This window comes from Saccopteryx leptura, chromosome 5 (assembly GCF_036850995.1).
Source record: "Saccopteryx leptura isolate mSacLep1 chromosome 5, mSacLep1_pri_phased_curated, whole genome shotgun sequence".
Lineage (NCBI taxonomy): Eukaryota > Metazoa > Chordata > Mammalia > Chiroptera > Emballonuridae > Saccopteryx > Saccopteryx leptura.
Window position 1 is genome coordinate 53,537,748 of NC_089507.1, and position 13,317 is coordinate 53,551,064.

Sequence of the window (13,317 nt, forward strand, 5' to 3'; positions counted from 1 at the left end):
TCTGATCTCTTCTAATCAGTACAAAAGTTTTTAAGGTATGGGTTATGGCTGTGGAATATGTTTTTAGTTTCTCACTTCCTTGATTTCTCTAAGGATTTCCTACCAAGAGAATATTTCATGTAAGCCAGATTTTCAAATGAAATAACAGATTTGTTTATTAAAAATCTCATAGTATAATTGTTTTTATTAAAGTAAACCATGTATGTGATTTACTTATATACACACATATAAATCATAAATCTGCTTGATTTTTTTCAATGGGAACACACCTGTATAATTGTCATTCAGATTATGAAATAGAACATGACCAGCATGACCATTATTTTTATTATTTCCTTTTTTATACCTTCTTTGAGTGTCATTTGCTGTTTAATTCTTACTTTTTGAGATGTATGTTTAGGTCATTGAACTTTAGCTTTTTTCTTTTTTTAATATTTGCTCTTAAGGCCATGGATTTTATTCAGTGCATGTGTTTAGCAGCATTCCACAAATTTTTATTTTTTTATTTTTTTGTATTTTTCTGAAGTTGGAAATAGGAAGGCAGTCAGACAGACTCCCGCATGCGCCCGACCGGGATCCACCGGCATGCCCACCAGGGGGCAATGCTCTGACCATCTGGGGTGATGCTCTGTTGTGACCAGAGCCATTCTAGTGCCTGAGGCAGAGGCCATGGAACCATCCTCAGTGCCCGGGCCAACCTTGCTCAATGGAGCCTCGGCTGCGGGAGGGGAAGAGAACAACAGAGAGGAAGGAGAGGGGAAGAAGTGGAGAAGCAGATAGGCGCTTCTCCTGTGTGCCCTGGCCGGGAATCGAACCTGGGACTCCTGCACAACAGGCCGATGCTCTACCACTGAGCCAACCGGCCAGGGCCTCCACAAATTTTTATATGTCATATTTTTATGTTATGAGTAATATTGACTTTAATAAGTCAGTGATGCATATTTAATTTCTAGGACATCTGCTATGTTTTAAAAATAGATTCTGCTGAAATTCTCCATCTTATAATAAATATTTAAAATATAATTTTAAGTTATTTCAAAATCTATGTTTGGTAACTATAATCTGTATCTCTACTTTAAGTTTGTTTTCTAATTTCTGTCTTTTTTTTTCCCCTCTTGATTTTGCCTACAAGTATGCCTAGTAATTTCTGGTTGAATGTTAGAAATAATACAAACCTGGTAGAAATAATTTGATACTGTTGGTGATGTTATCTTTCTTCATAGGTTATTTCTTTTGCTTTTGGTTGGTGTTTAGGCTAGAGGCAGTTCACCATAATATTTACTCTGGAAGTGCATTTATTGGAAGATGAGTTTCAGTCTTTATGTGGATTGGCCTATTCTAAGTTTGCCCTTTGACTTGGGTTTTGTCCTTTTGGGGTCCCATCTGGATGACTGGCATGTTTGTCTATCATTTTGAGAGTACAGAAGGATTTTATGAATTTCTGACTCTCTGTAGCTACTTAAGAATCATCAAGTGCCTTTGGGAGAATATCAGTTGAATTTAGCCTCACATCCAGTTTCCTTTTTCAGAGATAGTGTTTTCTCAAATTTTTTTTCTAATTAAGTGAGAGCAGGGGAGACAGAGAGACAGACTCCCACATGTGTCCAAACCTGGGATTCACCTGGCAAGCTCCCTATGGAGTGGTCCTCTGCCCATCTGTGGTGTTATTCCATTGCTTTGCAACCAAGCTATTTTTAGCACCTGAGGTGGAGACCAGAAGGCCACAGACCCATCCTCAGCTGGGCTTGAATCAATTGAGCCATGGGTGTGGGAGGGGGAGGGGTGGAGAAGCAGATGGTTGCTTCTCCTTTGTGCCCTGACTGGAATTCCAACCCATGTGATATCCACATACCTGCTGATGCCCTACCACTGAGCCAACTGGCTGGAGCCTTTCAAATTTTTAACCCTGTGAGTAGTGAGTTTTTTTTTCATGCTTGCTGACTCCTGAGAATAAGTTTCTTTTTCAAAAAATGAAATTAGTTTCAGTTACAGTTGTATTAACTTAAAATTATATTTGTTTGATAACCAATTTATGGAAACAAGAACATACATTTACCATTTTTTAATGTTGCCTCACACATTTTTAAAATAAATTGATTATACTCTGGATGGTCAGGAGGTATGAGGAAGTACATGAACATTTGTACTACTCAAAGGGTTAATGTCATAGTAACTTTCCTATTTCTTTAAACCAGCAATATTCACAGTGTGCTGAATAATTTTTCTTCTTAAGTGAGAAATGGGGAGGCAGAGAGACAGACTCCCACATGTACCTCTACCAGGATCCTCCTGCAAGCACTCTATTGGGGGGTGTTCTGCTCATCTGGAGCTGTTGCTCAGTTATCCACCTATATTAATGTCTGAGGTGTGGCCATCAAGCCATCCTCAGCGCCAGGGGCCAACTTGCTCCAACTGAGCCATGGCTGCAGCAGGGGAAAAGAGTTAGAGAGAGAGAGAGAAAGGAGAGAGGGATGGGTGGAGAAGCATATGGTTACTTTTCCTGTGTGCCCTAACTGGGAATCAAACCTGGGACATCTACATGCTGGGCCGACGCTCTGCCTCTGAGCCAACTGTCCAGAGCCTCAAATGCTTTTTTAAAACATGTTCAGTGGTAGAGCATTGGCCCAGCATGTGGAAGTCCTGGGTTCGATTCCCAGCCTGGGCACACAGGAGAGGTGCCCATCTGCTTCTCTACACTTCTCCCTCTCCTTTCTATCTCTTTCTTCTCCTCTTGAAGCCAAGGCTGCATTGGAGCAAAGTTGGCCTGGGTGCTGAGGATTGCTCCATGGCCTCCATCTCAGGCACTAGAATGGCTCCGGTTGCAATGGAGCAACACCTCAGATGGACGGAGCATCACCCCCTAGTGGGCTTGCTGGGTGGATCCCAGTTGGGCACATGTGGGAGTCTGTCTCTCCGCCTCACTGCTTCTCACTTCAGAAAAATACAAAACAAACAAACAAACAAACAAACCAGCCATGTAATACCTGACTGTTTAGTCAGGGGCTCTGACCTTTTTTCCATTAGACTGTCAGAAAATGACAACAACCAACACAACATAGCTGTTCAGTATGAATGAATCAAAATTATACCTATTTTTTTTGTCAGATTGGCAAAAAATGTAATATATGTTTTGGTGTACCATAGAATTTTAGCACTTAGTTTTATGTGTGCCATGAGATGAAAAAGGTCAAAAATTGCTGTTTTAAACACATTGTAAATATCTGGCTTTTCATTTTTTCTTGATAATAGGGTTGATGTGATGCAAAATAAGTTTTCATAGCTGGAAGTAATGTCTCTTAGAAGCATTATTTAGGGTGGAAATTTCTAGTTTACCAAATACACATCTACAGGCCTACAACCACCCTACCCCCCAGAATATAAATTTAGGGACTCATAGACTTTAGGGGATATGTGTTATGAAAGAGAAATATAGTTGAGCCTATGAAACAGACTCTGAGTCAACTTATCTAACCAGCCACATGGCTGAAGATGTCCACTCTCTTTTTTCCAATCACTTGTCTTACCAGAAGGGAAAACAGCCAGCTTGCTTCTTGTCTCATGGCACTGTACCCTTCCATTAGAAAAAGTCCCAATGAATTTGTCTAACTTTAATCTGTCAAATAGGCTATTTTTTCTAAGCTGTAGAGAAGGGAGTGGGCAGAGGCAGAATTATGTTACTCATAGTAAATGAAAGAATACTTTTTCCTATGCTAATAATTAATATTGTTTGCATATAGTAAATGAATAAATTCATACTCACGATATATACTTTACTGAGATGCTGTTTGACCCAGGCTGCTTTTCCTCATTCTGAGTTCTTTGGATCCTAAATTTCTACAGCATGTTTTTTTGTTTGTTTGTTTTACGAGACAAAGAAAAAGGTGAAAGAGAGAGAAAGAGAAAGAGAAGCAAGCATCAACTCATTCCACTTAGTTGTGCCATTGATTACTTCTTATATGTGCCCTGAACTGGCGACCTTGGGAGTAAGCCGCCACCCTTCGGATTGACCCCATAACGCTGAGATTGAACTGTTGATGCTGAGATTGAACCAACAACCTTGGTACTCTTGGACAAAGCTCTATCCACTGTGCCACTGGCCCAGGCAGCACATAATTCTTCTTCAATGCCATATCTTAGGTACTACTCAAGAGTGAGCCTCAGTGACATTAATATGTAAAGAGACCATATAATGTTTTTCATAGTCACAAGATACTTTTCAGAATGAAAGAAGGTAATATTGATAATTATACCAGGACAGTGGGGATAAACTGGGACTGTCGAACAAACTACTGGTGACTCTACTATTAGCACAGGTATCTTTGCAGTGGAAGTACATGACACTAGGGTGATCTTGAATGATTTTGAGCCTCCCAGATGAGTTTTTGGGGAAAGAGTAAAAGCTGCCAATTTTTAAAGAGAATGGAAAGAGGCAAAGTCAGCAGGAAGAAGAGAAAATAGGCTAAGAAGTAGAAAAGCAGAGGGAAAAGAATAGCAATAAGAAAGCCAGGAATATGCTCTTTGCACAGGAAGACAGGTGGATGTTAGCTTATGAACATGGGGCATTAGGCAGGGTGAATTGAGAATAAATACAGATTGGAAGACTAAAATCATTCTTGTGGAGAAGAAAAAAGAATGTAAGGCATGCAATAGCAGTAGGTGTAAGCTTTATAAAAATAATGAGAAAGTGTACTCAAACTTAGATTATTTTAAGAACATTACTTGTAGTAAGGACAGCCTATAGATCACCTAATAAATCAGATTCAAGTGACAAACCATAAGTAGTCTTGGTTATAAATGTATTTATACCTATATTACAGATACTGTTATTTTAACACATGCTAATAATGGCAGAGAAAAGGAGGTAAGGTTTAAGTACCTGCCTATTGACTGAGGAATAATATGAGATCCTGGACCTACTTACCAGGTGGTGCTGTAGGTCTGAGGGGGATGGTAAGGAAGTAAGGAGGACAAGTGATATTCAAATGGCTATCCCAATGCATGGTTATTAACATTGGTTAGCGGTCGCATTGTGATGGGTCCCCTATAGAAAACTTAAAATACACAAACTACTTTCATAGAAGAGGGCAGAAGAATCTAAGACCAGAGTGGAGAATGGAAGATTGACTTTCTCAGATGATGTGTGTCCTGTATATGTGTAACTTTTCCATCATCACACAGAATAACCATCACAAGTGAGCTATCTATTTTATAATCCAGTCTATTTGTTCTGCTATATCCATTTATATTTTAGTTTCTTGATATGTTAATACTATGTTCACTGCATTATTAGAAGACCACTTGAAGTAAGAAAGCTTAAGAAATTATAAGAGTAAACATTTATGGAAGGGGGGCAAGCCATGTACTTCTGGATAATTATAGCAAGACCTTACTGTAGAAGAAAGAATACAGGCTGGTTTAAAAGGAACCTGAAGTGTACACATCTGGAGGGGCACAGAAATTACTGAGCCAGTCATATTATCTGTTATCAACAGTAGCTCAACATGGTAATCATTTGAATTCCATTTCTCTGAAATCAAGGTTGGCTAAGGGATTTTTTTTTCATTGTGTGTGTTCTCATAGTTGACCCTGCATGAAATCCAGGCTGGGTATCCCTTGGAGAATCAACTAATGATCTATAAGAAAGGAATGTCAAACTTTATCTTTGGAATTCAATCCAGATGAGTTTATTGGGTGATTTTCAACCTCATTTGAAAGCCCTTAGAGTCTGTTCTTGTTTTCATTATATTTTATTGTTCTTTGTAATTTCTGGGTTATTTTTCATCTTTTGTTTAAAGTTTATGCTTTTTTTCTTAGTATTTTATTATTGTTTACTGTTTATTGTATAAGCCCAGGATTGATTTTCATACTTCAGTCATTAATTTTTTCTTTATTAGATATTCTTGGATACTTGAAAAATATGACATATGAATCAGCATTTGATGAGCCCACCTTTATGAGAGAGAGCTTTAAACTTTGATTTAAAGGAGAGCCTTTTTTTTTTTTGAGAGAGAGAGACAGAGAGATGGGAAGGAGAAAGATGAGAAGTATCAACTCATAGTTATGGCACTTTAGTTGTTCACCGATTGCTTCTCATACGTGCCTTGATGGGGGGGTGGAGGGTAGGGGTAGGGGGGGCTGCAACAACGCCAGTGACCCATTGCTCAAGCCAGCGACCTTGGGCTTTAAGCCAGTGACCATGGGATCATGTCTAGGATCCCACACTCAAGCTGGTGACTTCAGGGTTTTGAACCTGGGACCTCAGTGTCCCAGGTCGAAGCTCCATTCACCGCACCACCACCAGTCACACAAGAAGAGAGCTTTTCTTGAACTCTGTTGCCAGGTGTGATTGCTGCACTTTGTAACCTCCCATTGCACAATATACCTTTTGCATGGTATTTATGTCTTTTCTTTCATTGTAGCTACTTCTATGTTTGCTTCTCTCCATTGCACTGTGGACTTCAGGAGAGTAGAGTCTCTCTGTCCTCTACAGTGCCTACTCCCAGGCCCTGACTATTGTAGACGCTCATAAAGTTTAAAGACAATTGATTGGAGTTGAGAGTGGGATTAAATGGTAGGTGAGTAAATTTCTGTCCAATGCCGCATTTTCCATTCTGTTTTCATCCCATAATGTGTCTTATTTATCTTGTGGTGGGAGAAAACATTCATTGGCACGTAGGCTGATTCAAGGCTCTAAGTGAGTCTGAATTATAGGAACTTATTTAATTTTATTTAACCTGGGGAATTCCTAAAATTTATTTGACAAATATACTTTTATGAAAGATCTGGGATCTTAAGTAGACAGAAATCATCCCAAGTTAATTAAAGCCCCAAGTGGAATTTTCTGGTTTATGTAACTGGTGAGAATTCTTGATGAGTTCACAGAATGGAGAGACTGCAGGCCCTCAGAGCCAGGGACTAGGAGCTCCACAATCTCTCTTTTCATGCTTTTTTCTCTCTCCTACTTTTATCTGATCTGTTTTGGGTGCTGACCTCATTCTCTTCTAATATGGACGGTCCTGAGACGGGCCCTTTCAACTTGGAGGGAAGCAGTCTCAGCTGAAAGGGAGGGTGTTGAATTTTACATATTCAAAGACTGTTTTCCCAAACATGTTTGGTCCCTACTTGAGTCGTGCATCCATCCTCGGACCTGTCACTGTTTTCAGGGGTGGACGTTAGTAATATTGGCCATATCTAGGCCTTTTGACCATTTAGATCGCCTGGGTGGCGGTGTTATGTTCAGAACCTATGACCTTAAGAGACGAGTCAGAAAAGCTTGTTGGGAAGAGCAGAAATAATAACTATTATTCAATAAATATTTATTGACTGTTTCCCCTCAGGCACTCTCCTAGGCAGTAGGGATATAACACCGAACATAATAGATGGATATTCCTGCCTTCATGGAGCTTACATTCTAGCAGAGAGGCAGAAAATAAAAAAGCTAAGTTGACCGTATAGCATGTTTGGCTGTGATAAGTACAAAAAAGAAAAAAAAAGTAGGAAAGAGGAGTTAGAAGAATGTATGGGGAGAAGAAGGTTGAAAGTTTAACTAATGTGGCCCAGGAAAGGCTCACTGATAAGAAAGTGACTTTACTTAAAAAAAATTTTTTTTAAACCAATCTTTGGCAAAGATTTTATTTATTTACTTAATATTTTCTTTATAATTTTATGGGGGGTTTGGGGGAACAAGAAATATTAACTCAGAGTTGCTTCACTTTAGTTGTTCAATGCTCACTTCTTGTATGTGCCTTGATCAGGCAAACCCAGGGTTTTGAACCAGCAACCTCAGCATCTCAGGTCAATGCTCTTATCCACTGTGCCACCACAGGTCAGGCAAGAAGGTGACTTTTTCATAAGATCTGAAGGGAAAGGTGGTGAGGGAGGGAGCCATGCAGCATCTGTAAAGGTATGAATATGCCAGAGTGTTTGAGGGAGGACAGGGAGAGGAGTGGGAGTGGGCAGCAGGAAATAAAGTCACAGAGCTGATGGCGAGTCAGATAATGCTGGGGTTCTGAGAGTGACAAAGACGTTGCTTCCATCTTAGTGAAATGGAGAGCAATAGAGGGTTTTGAGTAGAGGAGAGACATGATCTGACTCCTGATCCTCTTGCTGCTTTGGTGTGCAGACTGGCTGCAGAGAAGGAAGCAGACAATCCGGCCAGGAGGCCAGTGCCATAATCCAGGAGAAAAATGACCGTCATGTGTAGGAGGGTGGTAGCAGTGAAGGTGGTGAGAAGTGGTCAGATTCTGCATATACTTCAGACATGGAGCCAACAAGATGTGCTGATAGAATGGGCATGGGGTGTGCAAAGAAGAGAAGTGATGAAGATGACAGCAGGTTTTAGCCTGAGAAATGCAAGGATGAAGTTGCCATTAACCAGATGAGGTAGATTAGAGAAGAGCTGCTCTGAAGAGACGGTCGGGAGGGCTCAGTGTTGGATATGTGAAGTTTGAAATGCCTGTAATACATCCACGTAGAGGTGTTGTTCGCTCTAGAGTTCAGGGAAGCTTTCTTGCCTAAAGATGTACATCTATGAGTCATCAGCATATAGATGGTATTTAAAGACATGGGGCTTGATGAGATCACCCAGAGAGTGTGTGCAGAGAGAAAAGAGCCATGTAAGGACTGAGTTGTAGGGCACCTCGGGTCCCACACATTTTCATCATTTTCATTGTAGAATAGCCCTTAGTTTCTCTGAGGACACTTGTGCTCCACTAACACAGTTTGAGATGTGCTGATCTAAAACTACTCTTCTTCGGAGCAGATCGAATGCAGCTTATTTCCTTTGGCCTTTAATTATATACTCCTAATTTTCTAAGATGGTAGAGTAATTTCAGTAATGGTACTGTAATACTAATAAAACATTTTGTGGAAGTGTATAATCAACTGGGATTTTCTGCATGCGTTGTGAGTTGGGTAGTTTCTTAGTGACTGATCCAGACAGAGTAGATTGTAGAATAAGCCTTTAAACCCTCTCTAACTCTTCTGGGCATTTGAAGTTTTTTCGATCTGATTTTTAGTGCTATAGAGTTCACTTCTTTCATTCAAATTATTTAGTAGAGCTGAATTATGTGAAAAGTAGGTAGGTGTTCAGTACAATGAGGGATAAACTCTTCCAACCCTCAAACTTAGGGGAAAAAGATAAATGTGGACAAAATTGTCATTCAGAAATGAGCCCTGGCTAGGGAGCTCAGTTGGTTAGAGCATTGCCCTGATATGCCAAGGTTGTGGGTTCACTCCCCGGTCAGCGCACATACAAAACATGAGCCAATGAATGCATAAGTAAGTGGAACAGTAAATTGATGTTGCCCTTTCTCTCTATCTCTTCCCCTTTTTCTAACTCTCTCTCTCAAGTCAATAAATAAAAATTTTAAAAAAAGAAAGAAATGAGCACTTTCAGAGTCCCTAAGAAAGTGGGTTGAAATGGTAGAAAGGCTTGAGCTGAGCTTTGAGCTCTGATGATGTTTAGAAAAGGTAGAAATGAGACAGTTTTTGGTAACAGCTATGGGCTAAGTTCATAAAATAGAAGAGGACATAATCAGCTGCCTAACTACAGCAAGATGTTGGAGAGAATGAGAAGTAAAGTCTGACTATTACAGAGCTTCGTGTCTGGTGTTGGTGATGGCGACTCTCCGGAAAGAGTTAGAAGAAGGTTACTCTAGCAGTGATACTTTGTTATGTGTTTGGGCCATTCAGTCATATCCCACACTCTGTTGTACAGAACAGTCCATTACTGGAACTTCTTTAGGCCATAGAAATGATTTTGAAAATTTGCTGTTTTAAGACCCTTCCCATGGCTGCTTTTTTCATATCTGTACAGTGTAAACATAATTTATTTATAATATTAGTATTTCTTGGAGTATTAATAGTATTAACTTAGGAAAAGTCCCTTGCTGCTTAGAAGTCGTCATGTTTCCTACATCTAAAAACATATATCTTGCCTTTGCTTTTTTATTTTTGGTTTCCACTAAGTTATTAGCCCCAACTTCCTTGTTTTTGGCCTCACGGCTTTCTTCTTATATAAAGTACCAATTTTATGAAAAAAATCCCATAAAAATGCTACTGAGGGGATGGAGTTTTAGGGGTCTGTTTTTATTATACTTATTTTCCCTAATTGAGAACTCTTTAAATGGAAATTGACAATAAAGTGTTACCATAACCTTTTTATTAATGGGAGAAATTGGGCCATGGCTGCCACTTCCCATCTCAGCCGTAATCCATGACATAAAATACTAAGTCTTGGTAACTTTTGGTTTGAGGGGAGAGACATTTATATTGATAAGAATGTATCAGACATCCTGCAAAATTCTTATCTCTATCCTTCCATGGTCCTTGAAATGTTTTCCTTGAGCTGTGGGAGGCATTACCTACTCACTGAAGGATGCTTAAACCACCCTGTTCTAAGAGGGGGCTGGGGAGAAGGGGAAGGAATAACACCTGCAAGATAAGCTTTCAGAGTGACTGTGCTGAGCAACTTGCGCCTTCCAAGAGCACGGCTTCACATCTCTGCCGCTGGGCTCACACTCCCACACACCTCCAGCAGCTCCCTCGTGTTCTACTGCAGAGGCCCTCCTCTTCACCCTACCGCGTTTCCAGGTCACCCCCGTCTGTGCCCACATAGTCTGCTTCCCCTCGTTAGGACTGATAAACTGTGTTCCTGCCTGAAGATAATCCCTCTACTTGTGATGTGGATAGTCTCTTCTGAATAGTTCAAGGTTGCTTGAGTGGCTTTTGAAGTTACCACTCCCTATCTCTCCTGCAGTAATAATCTGTCTCTACTAGATGATTCTCATTAACATTCCAAAGTGTTACCATATTTCCCATTTAAAAAAAAAATCCCATTTTGTGCCTTCTTCCACCTGCCCCCTATTTTTTGGCTTTTCTTGGTAGCAATATTTCTCAAAATAATGATCTGTATTCCATGTCTCCATTTCTTCACCTCCCCTTCTTTCCTGGGCTCCCTGGTTGGTGTCCGCTGTAACAGCTCCTGTCAGGATCACCCAGCACCTCCAGCTTGCCAAATGCATCGGTCCATTCTTGGTTTTGATCTTCTTTGAGCTTTCAGCAGCCTTTGACTCAGCTGATACGCTTTCCTTATTGAGCCCTTTCTTCACCTGACTGTCAAGTCCTGGTTTTCCTCCGCCCTCGCAGGCTGCTCGTTCTGGTGTCCTCTGCCGATAGCTCCTCCCATTCCTATAAAAGGTAGAGTGGACCAAGGTGTAGATCTTGTCCCTCTTCTCTGTCTACGCTCGCCCCACACTTGTGCGATCTTGTCCTGTGGTCGTAAGCATCGTTTACGACAATCAAGCGTCCCCAAACTACGGCCCGCGGGCCATAATGCGGCCCCCTGAGGCCATTTATCCAGCCCCCACTGCACTTCTGGAAGGGGCACCTCTTTCATTGGTGGTCAGTGAGAGGACCACTGTATTTGGCAGCCCTCCAATGGTCTGAGGGACAGTGAACTGGCCCCCTGTGTAAAAAGTTTGGAGACCCCACGTAAACTTTACGTGGTGATATCTCTGAAATTGATGTCTATCTACCTTACCTTTCCACTTTTACTTCAGTGGGCAAGTCCCACCTAAAACATCCAGAACTCCTCACTGTGGCCTTCAAGGTCTTTATCACCTGCTCCTCCCCCCACCCCCTCACCTATGCAGTTACACTTGCTGTTATCCCCCCTCACCTATACAGTTACACTTGCTGCTATCCCCCCTCACCTATGCAATTACACTTGCTGCTATCCCCCCTCACCTATGCAATTACACTCGCTGCTATCCCCCCTCACCTATGCAATTACACTTGCTGCTATCCCCCTCACCTATGCAATTACACTTGCTGCTATCCCCCCTCACCTATGCAATTACACTTGCTGCTATCCCCCCTCACCTATGCAATTACACTTGCTGCTATCCCCCCTCACCTATGCAATTACACTTGCTGCTATCCCCCCTCACCTATGCAATTACACTTGCTGCTATCCCCCTCCTCACCTATGCAATTACACTTGCTGCTATCCCCCCTCACCTATGCAATTACACTTGCTGCTATCCCCCCTCACCTATGCAGTTACACTTGCTGCTATCCCCCCTCACCTATGCAATTACACTTGCTGCTATCCCCCCTCACCTATGCAATTACACTTGCTGCTATCCCCCCTCACCTATGCAATTACACTTGCTGCTATCCCCCCTCACCTATGCAATTACACTTGCTGCTATCCCCCTCCTCACCTATGCAATTACACTTGCTGCTATCCCCCCTCACCTATGCAATTACACTTGCTGCTATCCCCCCCTTCCCACCCCCGCCCCGGCCTTTGCTCTTTCAGCTGCCTTCACATGTGCCTTATTATTTCTTCGAACCGCCAGCTCTCTCCCATCTCAGAGGCTTTGGACTTGCTGTTCTCTTTGCCGGGAATGCCCTTTGCCCAGATCTTTAAATGGCTTGTCCCCTCACTCTAATGTCAAATGTATATTTTCAGAGGCCTTTCCTGACCAGCCTACCTATAGTACCCTCTTACTGGTTTTATTTCTTTTTTTTTCTCAACACTCATCACTACTTTCAGTTATATTTAATTTCTCCCCTGCTGGCGTATGAGCCCAAAGAAGACCAGTAATTAGTTGATCCTTCCCTGTATCCCTAGGGCTTAGATCAGAGTCTGGCTCCTACTAGACTCTCAATGCATGTGTACCGAGTGAGTGAACCAATAAACGAATTGCCTTATATGTAAACATTGTTTTATATGTAAACCATGTTGTTATACCCTCAATATTTTTTAATTCAATAAAAGAGACAGAATGGTTAAACAATGGGAATGGCTGCAGCTAGGTCCTGTTGCATGTGGACTCGGATAAAGGAATTTTCTTGACTGATATATGGAGTATTTCCCCGTGTTCCCTTCTCTGGAAATAAGTTGTGTTTCCTTGGCTCTTCCCGTGCAGCTGAAGAACAAGTTCATGAAAAAGCTGCCCCGTGACGCAGAAGCCTCCAACGTGCTGGTCGGGGAGGTCGACTTCCTGGATGCGCCTTTCATCGCCTTCGTCCGGCTGCAGCAGGCTGTCATGCTGGGCGCCCTGACCGAGGTCCCGGTGCCCACACGGTAAGCTGACCCTGACCTGCCAGTGCCTGCAGTGTGGTAACAGGGAGATCTCCTCGCCCTCAAGCTAGACAGTCACTAGAATGAGGATCCACCCAGGGTGGGCATGCTGAAAAGGGTTAATTTGAAATAACATTTTTCTCTGACTTTTGTGCTATCACATTACTTGGCACTTAAATAATAGTAATCATAATAACAATTAAAACCATTTCTTGGACTATATA

The 13,317-nt window shown here is 41.6% G+C and overlaps 1 protein-coding gene and 1 non-coding gene across 8 annotated transcripts in view; one reads left to right on the forward strand and one right to left on the reverse strand.

The window, feature by feature from the left end:
• Nucleotides 1-13,317, forward strand: part of SLC4A4 (solute carrier family 4 member 4) — a 392,384-nt gene that overhangs the window by 274,055 nt on the left and 105,012 nt on the right. For all 7 annotated transcript variants that reach the window (XM_066386293.1, XM_066386292.1, XM_066386294.1 and 4 more), the window contains one exon: nucleotides 12,939-13,096. In XM_066386293.1, the coding sequence (XP_066242390.1) occupies nucleotides 12,939-13,096 (158 nt within the window). The remainder of the gene's footprint in view (nucleotides 1-12,938; nucleotides 13,097-13,317) is intronic.
• On the reverse strand, nucleotides 795-870 carry TRNAN-GUU (transfer RNA asparagine (anticodon GUU)). Its single transcript has one exon. It is a non-coding gene; the product is annotated as a tRNA-Asn (tRNA).